The 13,590-nt window shown below is 41.3% G+C and overlaps 1 protein-coding gene across 1 annotated transcript; it reads left to right on the top strand.

The window, feature by feature from the left end:
* Positions 1-5,226: 5,226 nt before the first annotated feature.
* On the top strand, positions 5,227-11,325 carry LOC139405688 (ferroportin-like). Its single transcript, XM_071148107.1, has 4 exons — positions 5,227-5,289; positions 5,545-5,823; positions 8,063-8,752; positions 11,060-11,325. The coding sequence occupies exons 2-4, from the start codon at positions 5,547-5,549 to the stop codon at positions 11,323-11,325; spliced, it is 1,233 nt and encodes a 410-aa protein (XP_071004208.1). The 5' UTR covers positions 5,227-5,289; positions 5,545-5,546.
* Positions 11,326-13,590: the final 2,265 nt, after the last annotated feature.

Here is a 13,590-nt window from a genome sequence, read left to right as displayed (position 1 = left end):
GGCCTACCTTCAAACTCAGTGCTTCTTTGCCTGACATCATGGTTAAATAAAAATAAATCAGCTAAGACCTCAGAAAAACAATTGTAGACCTTCACAAGTCTGGTTCATCCTTGGGAGAAATTTCCAAACGTCTGAAGGTTCCACATTCATCTGTACAAACAATAGTAAGCAAGTATATTACACACCATACCGCTCAGGAAGGAGACGCGTTCTGTCTCCAAGAGATGAACGTACTTTGGTGCGAAAAGTGCAAATCAATCCCAGAACAACAGCAAAGGACCTTGTGAAGACGCTGGAGGAAACAGGTACAAAAGTATCTATATCCACAGTAAAACGAGTCCTATATCGACATAACCTGAAAGGCCACTCAGCAAGTAAGAAGCCACTGCTCCAAAACCGCCATAAAAAAAGCCAGACTACGGTTTGCAACTGCACATGGGAACAAAGATTGTACTTTTTGGAGAAATGTCCTCTGGTCTGATGAAACAAAAATAGAACTGTTTGGCCATAATGACCATCGTTATATTTGGAGGAAAAAGAGGGATGCTTGCAAGCCGAAGAACACCACCGTGAAGCACGAGGGTGGCAGCATCATGTTGTGGGGGTGCTTTGCTGGATGAGGGACTGGTGCACTTCACAAAATACATGGCATCACGAGGGAGGAAAATTATGTGGATATGTTGAAGCAACATCTCAAGACACAAGACAGTCAGGAAGTTAAAGCTTGGTCGCAAATGGGTCTCCCAAATGGACAATGACCTCAAGCATACTTCCAAAGTTGTGGCAAAATGGCTTAAGGACAACAAAGTCAAGGTATTGGAGTGGTCATCACGAAGTCCTGACCTCAAACCTATAGAAATTGTGTGGGCAGAACTGAAAAAGTGTGTGCAAGCAAGGAGTCCGACAAACCTGACTCAGTCACACCAGCTCTGTCAAGAGGAATGGACATTCACCCAACTTATTGTGGGAAGCTTGTGGAAGGCTACCCGAAACGTTTGATCCAAGTTAAAGTTTTATAAGGCAATGCGGCCAAATACTAATTGAGTGTATGTAAACTTCTGACCCACTAGGAATGTGATGAAAGAAATAAAAGCTGAAATAAATCTCTACTATTATTCTGACATTTCACATTCTTAAAATAAAGTGGTGATCCTAACTGACATAAGGCAGGGAATTTTCACTAGGATTAAATGTCAGGAATTGTGAAAGACTGAGTTTAAATGTATTTGGCTAAGGTGTATGTAAACTTCCGACTTCAACTGTATGTTCAAGTTCAGTTGAGTTGAGCAGGCCCATTCTTAACTCTACTAGTTCCATTAAGTTGACAAGACCCTTCTGGATTCTTGTACAGTAGTTGTATGACCCCTTACCGGTGACCTGGTTTGGACTCTGTACAGGCAATGTCCCTGCGAGCAGACACAGCCCAGTGTGGAGGGGTGGTGGTGGAGCTTGAGTCTGATGACATCAGGGAGGCTCGGGCCAGGAAGGCCAGGAGTACATCAGGTCAGCTCGTCTATTGCGGGAGTGGAAAGAGAGAGATGACCAGGAGTTTACCCTGACCTCATGACTTGACAATACAACTACACAGCTATTACTTAATGATGATGTAACAACACGTTGTGATTGTCGGAACCACAGCGTTACATTTATATAGGTATTAGAGCAATTCAATATAAAGTGCTAGGTGTAAGAGCAACTTCATGTAAAGTGTTAGGTGTATGAACTACTTAATGTAAAGTGTTAGGTGTATGAGCTACTTAATGTAAAGTGTTAGGTGTATGAGCTACTTAATGTAAAGTGTTAGGTGTATGAGCTACTTAATGTAAAGTGTTAGGTGTTAAAGTAACTTAATGTAAAGTGTTAGGTGTAAGAGCTACTTAATGTAAAGTGTTAGGTGTTAAAGTAACTTAATGTAAAGTGTTAGGTGTTAGAGTAACTTAATGTGAAGTGTTAGGTGTATGAGCCACTAAACGTAAAGTGTTAGGTGTTAGAGTAACTTAATGTAAAGTGTTAGGTGTACGAGCTACTTAATGTAAAGGGTTAGGTATAAGAGCTACTTAATGTAAAGTTTTAGGTATAAGAGCAACTTAATGTAGTGTTTAGTTGTAAGAGCTGCTTAATGTAAAGTGTTAGGTATAAGAGCTACTTAATGTAAAGTGTTAGGTATTAGAGCTACTTAATGTAAAGTTTTAGGTATAAGAGCAATTAATGTAGTGTTTAGTTGTAAGAGCTGCTTAATGTAAAGTGTTAGGTATAAGAGCTACTTAATGTAAAGTGTTAGGTGTATGAGCTACTTAATGTAAAGTGTTAGGTGTAAGAGCTACTTAATGTAAAGTGTTAGGTGTAAGAGCTACTTACTGTAAAGTGTTAGGTGTACGAGCTACTTAATGTAAAGTGTTAGATGTACGAGCTACATAATGTAAAGTGTTAGGTATAAGAGCTACTTAATCTAAAGTGTTAGGTGTACGCGCTACTTAATGTAAAGTGTTAGGTGTACAAGCTACTTAATGTAAAGTGTTAGGTGTAAGAGCTACTTAATCTAAAGTGTTAGGTGTACGAGCTACTTAATGTAAAGTGTTAGGTATAAGAGCTACTTAATCTAAAGTGTTAGGTGTACGAGCTGCTTAATGTAAAGTGTTAGGTATAAGAGCTACTTAATGTAAAGTGTTAGGTATTAGAGCTACTTAATGTAAAGTTTTAGGTATAAGAGCAATTAATGTAGTGTTTAGTTGTAAGAGCTGCTTAATGTAAAGTGTTAGGTATAAGAGCTACTTAATGTAAAGTGTTAGGTGTATGAGCTACTTAATGTAAAGTGTTAGGTGTAAGAGCTACTTAATGTAAAGTGTTAGGTGTAAGAGCTACTTACTGTAAAGTGTTAGGTGTACGAGCTACTTAATGTAAAGTGTTAGATGTACGAGCTACATAATGTAAAGTGTTAGGTATATGAGCTACTTAATCTAAAGTGTTAGGTGTACGCGCTACTTAATGTAAAGTGTTAGGTGTACAAGCTACTTAATGTAAAGTGTTAGGTGTAAGAGCTACTTAATCTAAAGTGTTAGGTGTACGAGCTACTTAATGTAAAGTGTTAGGTATAAGAGCTACTTAATCTAAAGTGTTAGGTGTACGAGCTACTTAATCTAAAGTGTTAGGTGTAAGAGCTACTTAATGTAAAGTGTTAGGTGTACGAGCTACTTAATGTAAAGTGTTAGGTATAAGAGCTACTTAATGTAAAGTGTTAGGTGTAAGAGCTACTTAATCTAAAGTGTTAGGTGTACGAGCTACTTAATGTAAAGTGTTAGGTATAAGAGCTACTTAATGTAAAGTGTTAGGTATAAGAGCTTCTTAATGTAAAGTGTTAGGTGTAAGAGCTAACTTAATGCTTTTGTTTTCTGATCAGAACACATCCTGGTCCTAAATTTGTTCAGACATACAGTACTCTGATGCCCAGTGCTTAATGTTAGGTGGTTTTCCAGCAGAATGTGTCCTGTAGACTCATAATGATGTTATCTCTGGTTATTGTTCATGTTACTGTGTGTCTCTGTTGAACATACTCACCAGGGTCAGCCCTCATCTACCTCAGGGGCCCTAAATTCCTGATCTACGTTAGTGGGGCACTGTCCATGTGGGTAAGAAGCCTTTTCATGTAACAACAATGGGTAAGGGAGCTACAAAGCCATACCAGCTGGACACTATAAGGTTTATGTCATCAACCTGGTAGTGTCTTGCAAATCAATGAAAGATGGACATATTTTACATTTTTCTTTATGCCCTTTACCCCTAGAAAGAGTAAAAAGCTAAAAGCCAAAAGCTGAAAACGTTCTTCTCCGTCATGATGACTATTTGTCTTTCTAATAGGGTGACCGTATGTGGCACTTTGCCATTTCGGTGTTCCTGATCGAGCTGTATGGACGGAACCTGCTGCTGACCGCAATATTCGGCTTGGTGGTGGCGGGGTCAGTGCTGCTGTTAGGGGCGTTGATTGGGGACTGGGTTGACCGCAACCCCAGGAACAAAGGTTAGACCAACAATCATTTATATTTACAGCTATAGGGACTGACATCTAGTCCCAAATGGCACCCGAAAGGTACTGCAATATAATAGGGAATAGGATGCTATTTGGGACACAGGCCTAATTGCCTGCCTCCCTGCCTCACATGGGCACTCTGCAGTTCAAACAGTAACAAAGTTGCATCCTACCACTATTTGGGTAAATTGCTGAGGGATTTGGCTGGATGAATGTAACCACTCACAAATTCATAGATAGAGCTATGGATGCAAGTACTGACCATCCATGAGACGAACATTATAGTTTGAATCATGTTTTTAAGCTATACAGAGTTAGTTTACAATTACAAAGTAAAACAAGCATATATTTGGGGATCTAATGGGGTACAACAGATGATCTAAGCTCATGAGTCATTTATAAGTAATATTATTTTAGAATCAATGGCTATATATCATTACTTTAAAAGTCCAAAAAATGAATGTACTATGGCAACTGCAGAATGCCCCTTTAAGACCAATGATACATTTATGGTTCTGTAGAAGTCTTTATGGTTCTCTATAATGCATTGTCCCAGAATATTAGAGTCTTCGTTTCTTCTCCCTCCTTGGTTTTAGTGGCGCATGCATCCTTGTTGGTTCAGAACATTTCAGTGACGGTGTGTAGCATCGTGCTGATGTTGGTCTTCTTATATAAACAGTGGATTGAGAGCATTTGGGATGGCTGGTTAACTGTGAGTATGTTTTTCATTTTCTCTCCCATACTGTCTAAACTCTCATGGTGTGAACCAACAGTATGTTTTGGAATCAGATATGGATTGAAATAGTATTTGTATCCTTTCAAAGACTTTATCTGCACTTGATTGAGTTTGCCTGGTGCAATGGAACCAATGGAATAGTCCTAAAATGACAAACCCCACCCATCCAGTGCTCCAGGCATGCTCCATCAAACGCTCAATGTATTTGAAAGAAAATGAATACTATTTAAACCCAGGTCTGTTGAGAATCAGGCTAGATATATTATTGCAAACTGCTGTGACGGTTGCTGTTTCACCTGCACTGTTCTGTGTCCATGTTGTTGTTGCTGCTGCTGTTCTGAGCCTCCTGCTGCTCTGTGCTGTCATGTGTAGTAACGTGTTGCATCACAAAACTTACACAAGGTGGTTTGTTATACGGTGGTGATCGTCCTGGCAGATGTGGCTAACCTAGCAAGCACAGCGCTGACCATCGCCATCCAGAGGGACTGGATTGTGGTTATCACTGGATACAACCGGGGGCACCTCGCCGGTGAGACTGGCAGACCTGCCACACGCTATTACATCACAAGGGATTGTTGTTTCTGTTTCGGCTGCTGAACTGGCTGCTGGTTAAAGCACTTCAAGGTTATCAGACACTCTATGTATTTAGTTTATCTAGGATGTATCACATGCATTACAATAGAGGTCGTTTGATAATGTAGCCATTAGTAAAGCTGGTAACACAGATACCATATCACCACAACCAAACTAAACCCTGTACCTTTTGGTTGCTTTTCATCTGAAGGGATGAATGCTACCATGCGGCGCATCGATCAGGTGACCAACATCCTGGCACCGCTGGCGGTGGGACAGGTCATGACCCTGGCCTCCAACGTGATAGGCTGCGGTTTCATCCTGGGCTGGAACCTGGTCTCCCTCATCGTGGAGTTTATCTTCCTGTCCCGGGTCTACCGCATTGTCCCGGCGCTGTCCGTCAAACCACCTGCGCCCGAGGACGGCCAGGCCTCCCTGGAGAGACCAGCAGAGAGGACGGAGGGACTGGTGGAGAGGAGGGGGTCACAAGGTCAGTGTCCTGTTGTCCTGGTCACTGTGTGACTACTTCAGTAGTTGAGTTGGTAAAGTCAAGAATAGTGGATCTTCCAACCTGTTTCATCCAACTTTACAGTGAAGCATAGCTTGAATGAAATCAGCTGTTTCCAGCTACAATTGTCAGTAGAGTATTGTTAGTATCATGACTGATGCTTGTCCTCTCCCTCTCAGTAGATCATTGTTAGTATCATGACTGATGCTTGTCCTCTCAGTAGAGTATTGTTAGTATCATGACTGATGCTTGTCCTCTCCCTCTCAGTAGATCATTGTTAGTATCATGACTGATGCTTGTCCTCTCAGTAGATCATTGTTAGTAGCATGACTGATGCTTGTCCTCTCAGTAGATCATTGTTAGTAGCATGACTGATGCTTGTCCTCTCAGTAGAGCATTGTTAGTAGCATGACTGATGCTTGTCCTCTCAGTAGATCATTGTTAGTATCATGACTGATGCTTGTCCTCTCAGTAGATCATTGTTAGTAGCATGACTGATGCTTGTCCTCTCAGTAGATCATTGTTAGTAGCATGACTGATGCTTGTCCTCTCAGTAGAGCATTGTTAGTAGCATGACTGATGCTTGTCCTCTCAGTAGATCATTGTTAGTAGCATGACTGATGCTTGTCCTCTCAGTAGATCATTGTTAGTAGCATGACTGATGCTTGTCCTCTCAGTAGATCATTGTTAGTAGCTTGACTGATGCTTGTCCTCTCAGTAGATCATTGTTAGTAGCATGACTGATGCTTGTCCTCTCAGTAGATCATTGTTAGTAGCATGACTGATGCTTGTCCTCTCAGTAGAGCATTGTTAGTAGCATGACTGATGCTTGTCCTCTCAGTAGAGCATTGTTAGTAGCTTGACTGATGCTGGTCCTCTCAGTAGATCATTGTTAGTAGCATGACTGATGCTTGTCCTCTCAGTAGATCATTGTTAGTAGCATGACTGATGCTTGTCCTCTCAGTAGATCATTGTTAGTAGCATGACTGATGCTTGTCCTCTCAGTAGATCATTGTTAGTAGCATGACTGATGCTTGTCCTCTCAGTAGATCATTGTTAGTAGCTTGACTGATGCTGGTCCTCTCAGTAGATCATTGTTAGTAGCATGACTGATGCTTGTCCTCTCAGTAGATCATTGTTAGTAGCATGACTGATGCTTGTCCTCTCAGTAGATCATTGTTAGTAGCATGACTGATGCTTGTCCTCTCAGTAGATCATTGTTAGTAGCATGACTGATGCTTGTCCTCTCAGTAGATCATTGTTAGTAGCTTGACTGATGCTTGTCCTCTCAGTAGATCATTGTTAGTAGCATGACTGATGCTTGTCCTCTCAGTAGATCATTGTTAGTAGCTTGACTGATGCTTGTCCTCTCAGTAGAGCATTGTTAGTATCATGACTGATGCTTGTCCTCTCCCTCTCAGTAGTGCATTGTTAGTATCATGACTGATGCTTGTCCTCTCAGTATATCATTGTTAGTAGCTTGTCTGATGCTTGTCCTCTCAGTAGATCATTGTTAGTAGCATGACTGATGCTTGTCCTCTCAGTAGATCATTGTTAGTAGCATGACTGATGCTTGTCCTCTCAGTAGATCATTGTTAGTAGCATGACTGATGCTTGTCCTCTCAGTAGATCATTGTTAGTAGCATGACTGATGCTTGTCCTCTCAGTAGATCATTGTTAGTAGCATGACTGATGCTTGTCCTCTCAGTAGATCATTGTTAGTAGCATGACTGATGCTTGTCCTCTCAGTAGATCATTGTTAGTAGCTTGACTGATGCTTGTCCTCTCAGTAGATCATTGTTAGTAGCATGACTGATGCTTGTCCTCTCAGTAGATCATTGTTAGTAGCTTGACTGATGCTTGTCCTCTCAGTAGAGCATTGTTAGTATCATGACTGATGCTTGTCCTCTCCCTCTCAGTAGTGCATTGTTAGTAGCATGACTGATTCTTGTCCTCTCAGTAGAGCATTGTTAGTATCATGACTGATGCTTGTCCTCTCAGTAGAGCATTGTTAGTATCATTACTGATGCTTGTCCTCTCCCTCTCAGTAGATCATTGTTAGAAGCTTAACTGATGCTGGTCCTCTCAGTAGATCATTGTTAGTAGCATGACTGATGCTTGTCTTCTCAGGAGATCATTGTTAGTAGCTTGACTGATGCTTGTCCTCTCAGTAGATCATTGTTAGTAGCTTGACTTATGCTTGTCCTCTCCCTCTCAGTAGAGCATAGTGAGGTGGTGACATCAGCCCCGGGCCTCAGTGATGACGACATGAGCCTGAACCTCAAGGAGGTCACCAACCTGCCTCTGTGTTTTGGACGCTTCCGCTGGCTGCTGAGCACCTGTAAGGACGGCTGGAGGGCCTACTACCGCCAGGATGTCTTCCTGGCTGGGATGGGCCTGGCCTTCCTCTACACAACTGTCCTGGGCTTCGACTGCATCACCACGGGCTACGCCTACACCCAGGGCATCAGTGGCTCCCTGCTCAGTCTGCTGATGGGGGTCTCGGCTATAACAGGCCTCATGGGCACCATCATGTTCACCAAGCTGAGGAAGGCCTACGGTTTAGTCAACACAGGCATCATCTCCAGCTGTCTCCATCTTTGCTGTCTGCTGCTGTGTGTGTGTTCTGTGTTCGCCCCCGGCAGCCCCATGGACCTCCGCCTGCTCAGGCCCTTCCTGGACGCCAACGCCAACTCAACGTTGTCGGCGGCCGGGGGGATGGTGGAGGGCCAGAGGCAGAAACACACCTACCCGATGAGGGGTGGCATTAATCAGCCGCTGCTGCCCGACCGCTCGTCCATCCACTGGACCAACAACACGGTGCTGTTTGAGAATATGCCATCAGGCATGGAGCCAGACTCCTACATCTCTATAATCCTGCTGTTCTTGGGTGTCATCACAGCACGCATCGGTGAGTAAGAGGGACGAGCAGACCCAAGCCCTTCACAATTGGATTGAGTTGCTGATCCACAGCTTAACAATAGCAACTGTATTATGCATGTTTCTAACATAGGCTGTGGGTATTCAGTTCTTTTGAAACTCAACAGTAAATTAGTTCAAATAGTGTTGGAAGATAATCATTTTTGTATTATACCCGAATATTTTTACCAGTTTTGATGACAGAGTGTGGGGGTCTATCTATATAGACTATAGTATAGTGGTCTGTCTATATAGACTATAGTATAGTGGTCTATCTATATAGACTATAGTATAGTGGTGTATCTATATAGACTATAGTATAGTGGTGTATCTATATAGACTATAGTATAGTGGTCTATCTATATAGACTATAGTATAGTGGTGTATCTATATAGACTATAGTATAGTGGTCTATCTATATAGACTATAGTATAGTGGTCTATCTATATAGACTATAGTATAGTGGTCTATCTATATAGACTATAGTATAGTGGTGTATCTATATAGACTATAGTATAGTGGTCTATCTATATAGACTATAGTATAGTGGTCTATCTATATAGACTATAGTATAGTGGTCTATCTATATAGACTATAGTATAGTGGTCTATCTATATAGACTATAGTATAGTGGTCTATCTATATAGACTATAGTATAGTGGTCTATCTATATAGACTATAGTATAGTGGTCTATCTATATAGACTATAGTATAGTGGTGTATCTATATAGACTATAGTATAGTGGTCTATCTATATAGACTATAGTATAGTGGTGTATCTATATAGACTATAGTATAGTGGTCTATCTATATAGACTATAGTATAGTGGTGTATCTATATAGACTATAGTATAGTGGTCTATCTATATAGACTATAGTATAGTGGTCTATCTATATAGACTATAGTATAGTGGTCTATCTATATAGACTATAGTATAGTGGTGTATCTATATAGACTATAGTATAGTGGTCTGTCTATATAGACTATAGTATAGTGGTCTATCTATATAGACTATAGTATAGTGGTGTATCTATATAGACTATAGTATAGTGGTGTATCTATATAGACTATAGTATAGTGGTCTATCTATATAGACTATAGTATAGTGGTCTATCTATATAGACTATAGTATAGTGGTCTATCTATATAGACTATAGTTTTTATTTATTTATTTTTATTTCACCTTTATTTAACCAGGTAGACTAGTTGAGAACAAGTTCTCATTTGGAACTGTGACCTGGCCAAGATAAAGCATAGCAATTCGACACATACAACAACACAGAGTTACACATGGAATAAACAAAACATAGTCCATAATACAGTAGAACAAAAGAAAACAAATGTCTATATACAGTGAGTGTAAATGAGGTAAGATAAGGAAATAAATAGGCCATGGTGGCGAAGTAATTACAATATAGAAATTAAACACTGGAATGGTAGATGTGCAGAAGATGAATGTGCAGGTAGAGATACTGTGGTGCAAAGGAGCAAAATAAATAAATAAATACTAGTATGGGGATGAGGTAGGTAGATAGATGGGCTGTTTACAGATAGGCTAAGTACAGGTGCAGTGATCTGTAAAATGCTCTGACAGCTGGTGCTTAAAGCTAGTGAGGGAGATGTGAGTCTCCAGCTTCAAAGATGTTTGCAATTCGTTCCAGTATAGTATAGTATAGTGGTCAATCTGTATAGATCATAGTCTAGTAGTCTATCTGTATAGATCATAGTCTAGTAGTCTATCTGTATAGACTATAGTATAGTGGTCAATCTGTATAGACCATAGTGTAGTAGTCTATCTGTATAGACCAAAGTCTAGTAGTCTATCTGTATAGACTATAGTATAGTGGTCAATCTGTATAGACCATAGTGTAGTAGTCTATCTGTATAGACCAAAGTCTAGTAGTCTATCTGTATAGACTATAGTATAGTGGTCAATCTGTATAGACCATAGTGTAGTAGTCTATCTGTATAGATCATAGTCTAGTAGTCTATCGGTATAGACCAAAGTCTAGTAGTCAATCTGTATAGACCATAGTGTAGTAGTCTATCTGTATAGACCATAGTCTAGTAGTCTATCTGTATAGACCAAAGTCTAGTAGTCAATCTGTATAGACCATAGTGTAGTAGTCTATCTGTATAGATCATAGTCTAGTAGTCTATCTGTATAGACCAAAGTCTAGTAGTCAATCTGTATAGACCATAGTGTAGTAGTCTATCTGTATAGATCATAGTGTAGTAGTCTATCTGTATAGACCAAAGCAACCACTGACCATTGTCTGTGTATCCTGTGTGTTCCAGGTCTGTGGTCCTTTGACCTGACCGTGACCCAGCTGCTTCAGGAGAACATCTGTGAGTCAGAACGTGGTGTGGTCAACGGGGTCCAGAGCTCCATGAACTACTTGATGGACCTTCTCCACTTCATCATGGTCATCTCTGCTCCGCAGCCCCATCACTTTGGCATCCTGGTCATCATCTCTGTACTGTTCATCACCACAGGACACACAATGTACTTCCTATACGCACGCAAAGCCAAGAGGAAACCTGCTGGATGCCTGGACACGTAGGGAGGCCGTGCGGCTTTCCGCGACAAAGCATGTGCCCAAAGACTCCACTCTGCCTGCGCCTGCCTGTGAAATGAATGTCTCTTCTCTCTTGTTCCCTCTGCGCTCTCATTGCTAGGCAACAATACAATACCGTAACACTCCTTCCCCACCATCCAGCCATTCATTCATTACAGCACAACACAGCAGCTGTCTGTCGTGTCCTCCCCAACCTGGTTGCTATCTCCCTGCATGGTCAGGTGTAGTACGGCCAAGTGCTAAGGTACAGTAACAAACTAGAACTCAGGTTAACTAAAGTAAGATCCACCTTTTCCCTTCTGTACATAGGTTGAGGTGGTCGCAACAGATGCAGTGTTGGTCCCCTGCCGTGGTAGGTTCTCCCACCTTAGTGTTGGTCCCCTACAGTGGTAGGTTCTCCCACCTTAGTGTTGGTCCCATACCGTGGTAGGTTCTCCCACCTTAGTGTTGGTCCCCTACCGTGGTAGGTTCTCCTACCTTAGTGATGGTCCCCTACCGTGGTAGGTTCTCCCACCTTAGTGTTGGTCCCCTACCGTGGTAGGTTCTCCCACCTTAGTGTTGGTCCCCTACCATGGTAGGTTCTCCCACCTTAGTGTTGCTCCCATACCGTGGTAGGTTCTCCCACCTTAGTGTTGCTCCCATACCGTGGTAGGTTCTCCCACCTTAGTGTTGGTCCCCTACCGTGGTAGGTTCTCCCACCTCAGGAAAAGGGCACAGAGGGCAGGCTGAGGCAGCAGCAGCAGAACACGCCTTTCCAGACATTTTGGATTACTGCAAGAGCTTCATTATGGCAGTCTGTTGACCGACTCAGAGTTGGGATGGGAATTGGATGGATGTATTTTTCTAACACTCACACAGTAAAGAACTGGGCCTGGTGAAGCAGGTGACAGTAACAAAAAGAAGAAGAAACGAGACTTAACAACTTTAACTAGTGGCAAACATGTTACTGCTCCGTCCACTTGGAGATCCAGGAAGTCCAAAAGGAAAACTAAAGGGAAGTTGGTGTCAGATTGTGAGATACTGAACATTATAAAGGAGACCCCCTTGATGGACAGAAGAGGAAGGCTGTAGTGTCATCTTCTCCTGGTCTGTTTCTCTGTGGATGAATCAGGCAGACATGTGCCTATTGATTAACACATAATATCATTAAAAACAGATAGAATTTAAACCGGATCGCAGGAACACATCATAAGAGCATAAAGATAGTAATAAAAAAACAAACATGCATTGAAATCAGAGGAAACCAAAATGACCAGAATTGCTTGTGTACTTAGATAACTGAAAATAGCTTCCAAATTGTAAATGCTTTCCCTTCACATAGAAACAGAGTGATATTAATGCAGTTTGACAAATTTATAGAAAACAGATTTAGACTTCCTCTTTTATTTTGTGACCTGTTTTGAGATCAGTGTTTAGTAGATTGATAGGTCTATATGATTCTGGATTAAGGCAGTGTTGTATTACACTAGAACACCTACGCATCCTGTTTCCTTGTTGTTCTCATGAACTAAAACCTGACCTCAGTACAGTACAAGAAAACCGTGTTTGAAAAACTGACTTGGACATGTCTCTCAGCTATGTACGGCCATCTCCTTTCTGTACAGTGGTAATCCCATCAAAGTTGATCTCGTTGCCATGCAAACAGCACCACATTACAATTTATTTGTTTTTCTATCATATTTTCCTGTGGCGTATTGTTCACTTACATCTATAATTTGTTGTCCTTTTCTGTTTCAGACTGTTATTTATGATGACAATAAACACGGATTAAGATGTCTTGGTATTTTGACTTGAAATGTTTTGTTACCAACATTTCCCTCTATTCACCAAAGCTCATTACGAACTGATTTGGATGTCTAAAAGTCATAGTTATGATGAGTCCAGGGGGTTTCTGGGAGTTTTTCAGTCACGAGTTTCGTAAATTTCCAATAATTCTGAGAGCACATGAACGCAGCATCATAAACGACAGTCAGTATACAGTTTATGTACTGTACTAAGTTTCATCCAGGAAGAGGCTCCAAAACACCCCTCACTGCCAAGCACCGAACAGGTCTGCCTCTGACCCTACCCAGTCCCAGTTAATCCCCTCCATAAATAAAGAAGAATAGTCTGCCTCATGACTCTAACAATATGAATAAAGGCACCGTTTCAACCTTCCTGAGTTAATGTTCTAGTTGGATCCTTTCCCAGATCACAGGCTACCTCATGACTCTAACAATATTAATACTGCCTGTCCCTTGTGGATCTTGT

Source organism: Oncorhynchus clarkii, chromosome 3 (genome assembly GCF_045791955.1).
Source record: "Oncorhynchus clarkii lewisi isolate Uvic-CL-2024 chromosome 3, UVic_Ocla_1.0, whole genome shotgun sequence".
In the NCBI taxonomy this organism is placed as follows: Eukaryota; Metazoa; Chordata; class Actinopteri; order Salmoniformes; family Salmonidae; genus Oncorhynchus; species Oncorhynchus clarkii.
Note: the sequence above shows the minus strand (reverse complement) of the source record. Positions and strands in the feature narration are given on the sequence as shown.

Coding starts and splice junctions, on each gene's coding strand:
- LOC139405688 (XM_071148107.1), top strand. CDS start 5,547: ATGAATGCTACCATGCGGCGCATCGATCAGGTGACCAACATCCTGGCA. Junction 5,824..8,062: donor GGAGAGGAGGGGGTCACAAG/GTCAGTGTCCTG, acceptor CCCTCTCAGTAG/AGCATAGTGAGGTGGTGACA. Junction 8,753..11,059: donor TGTCATCACAGCACGCATCG/GTGAGTAAGAGG, acceptor TGTGTGTTCCAG/GTCTGTGGTCCTTTGACCTG.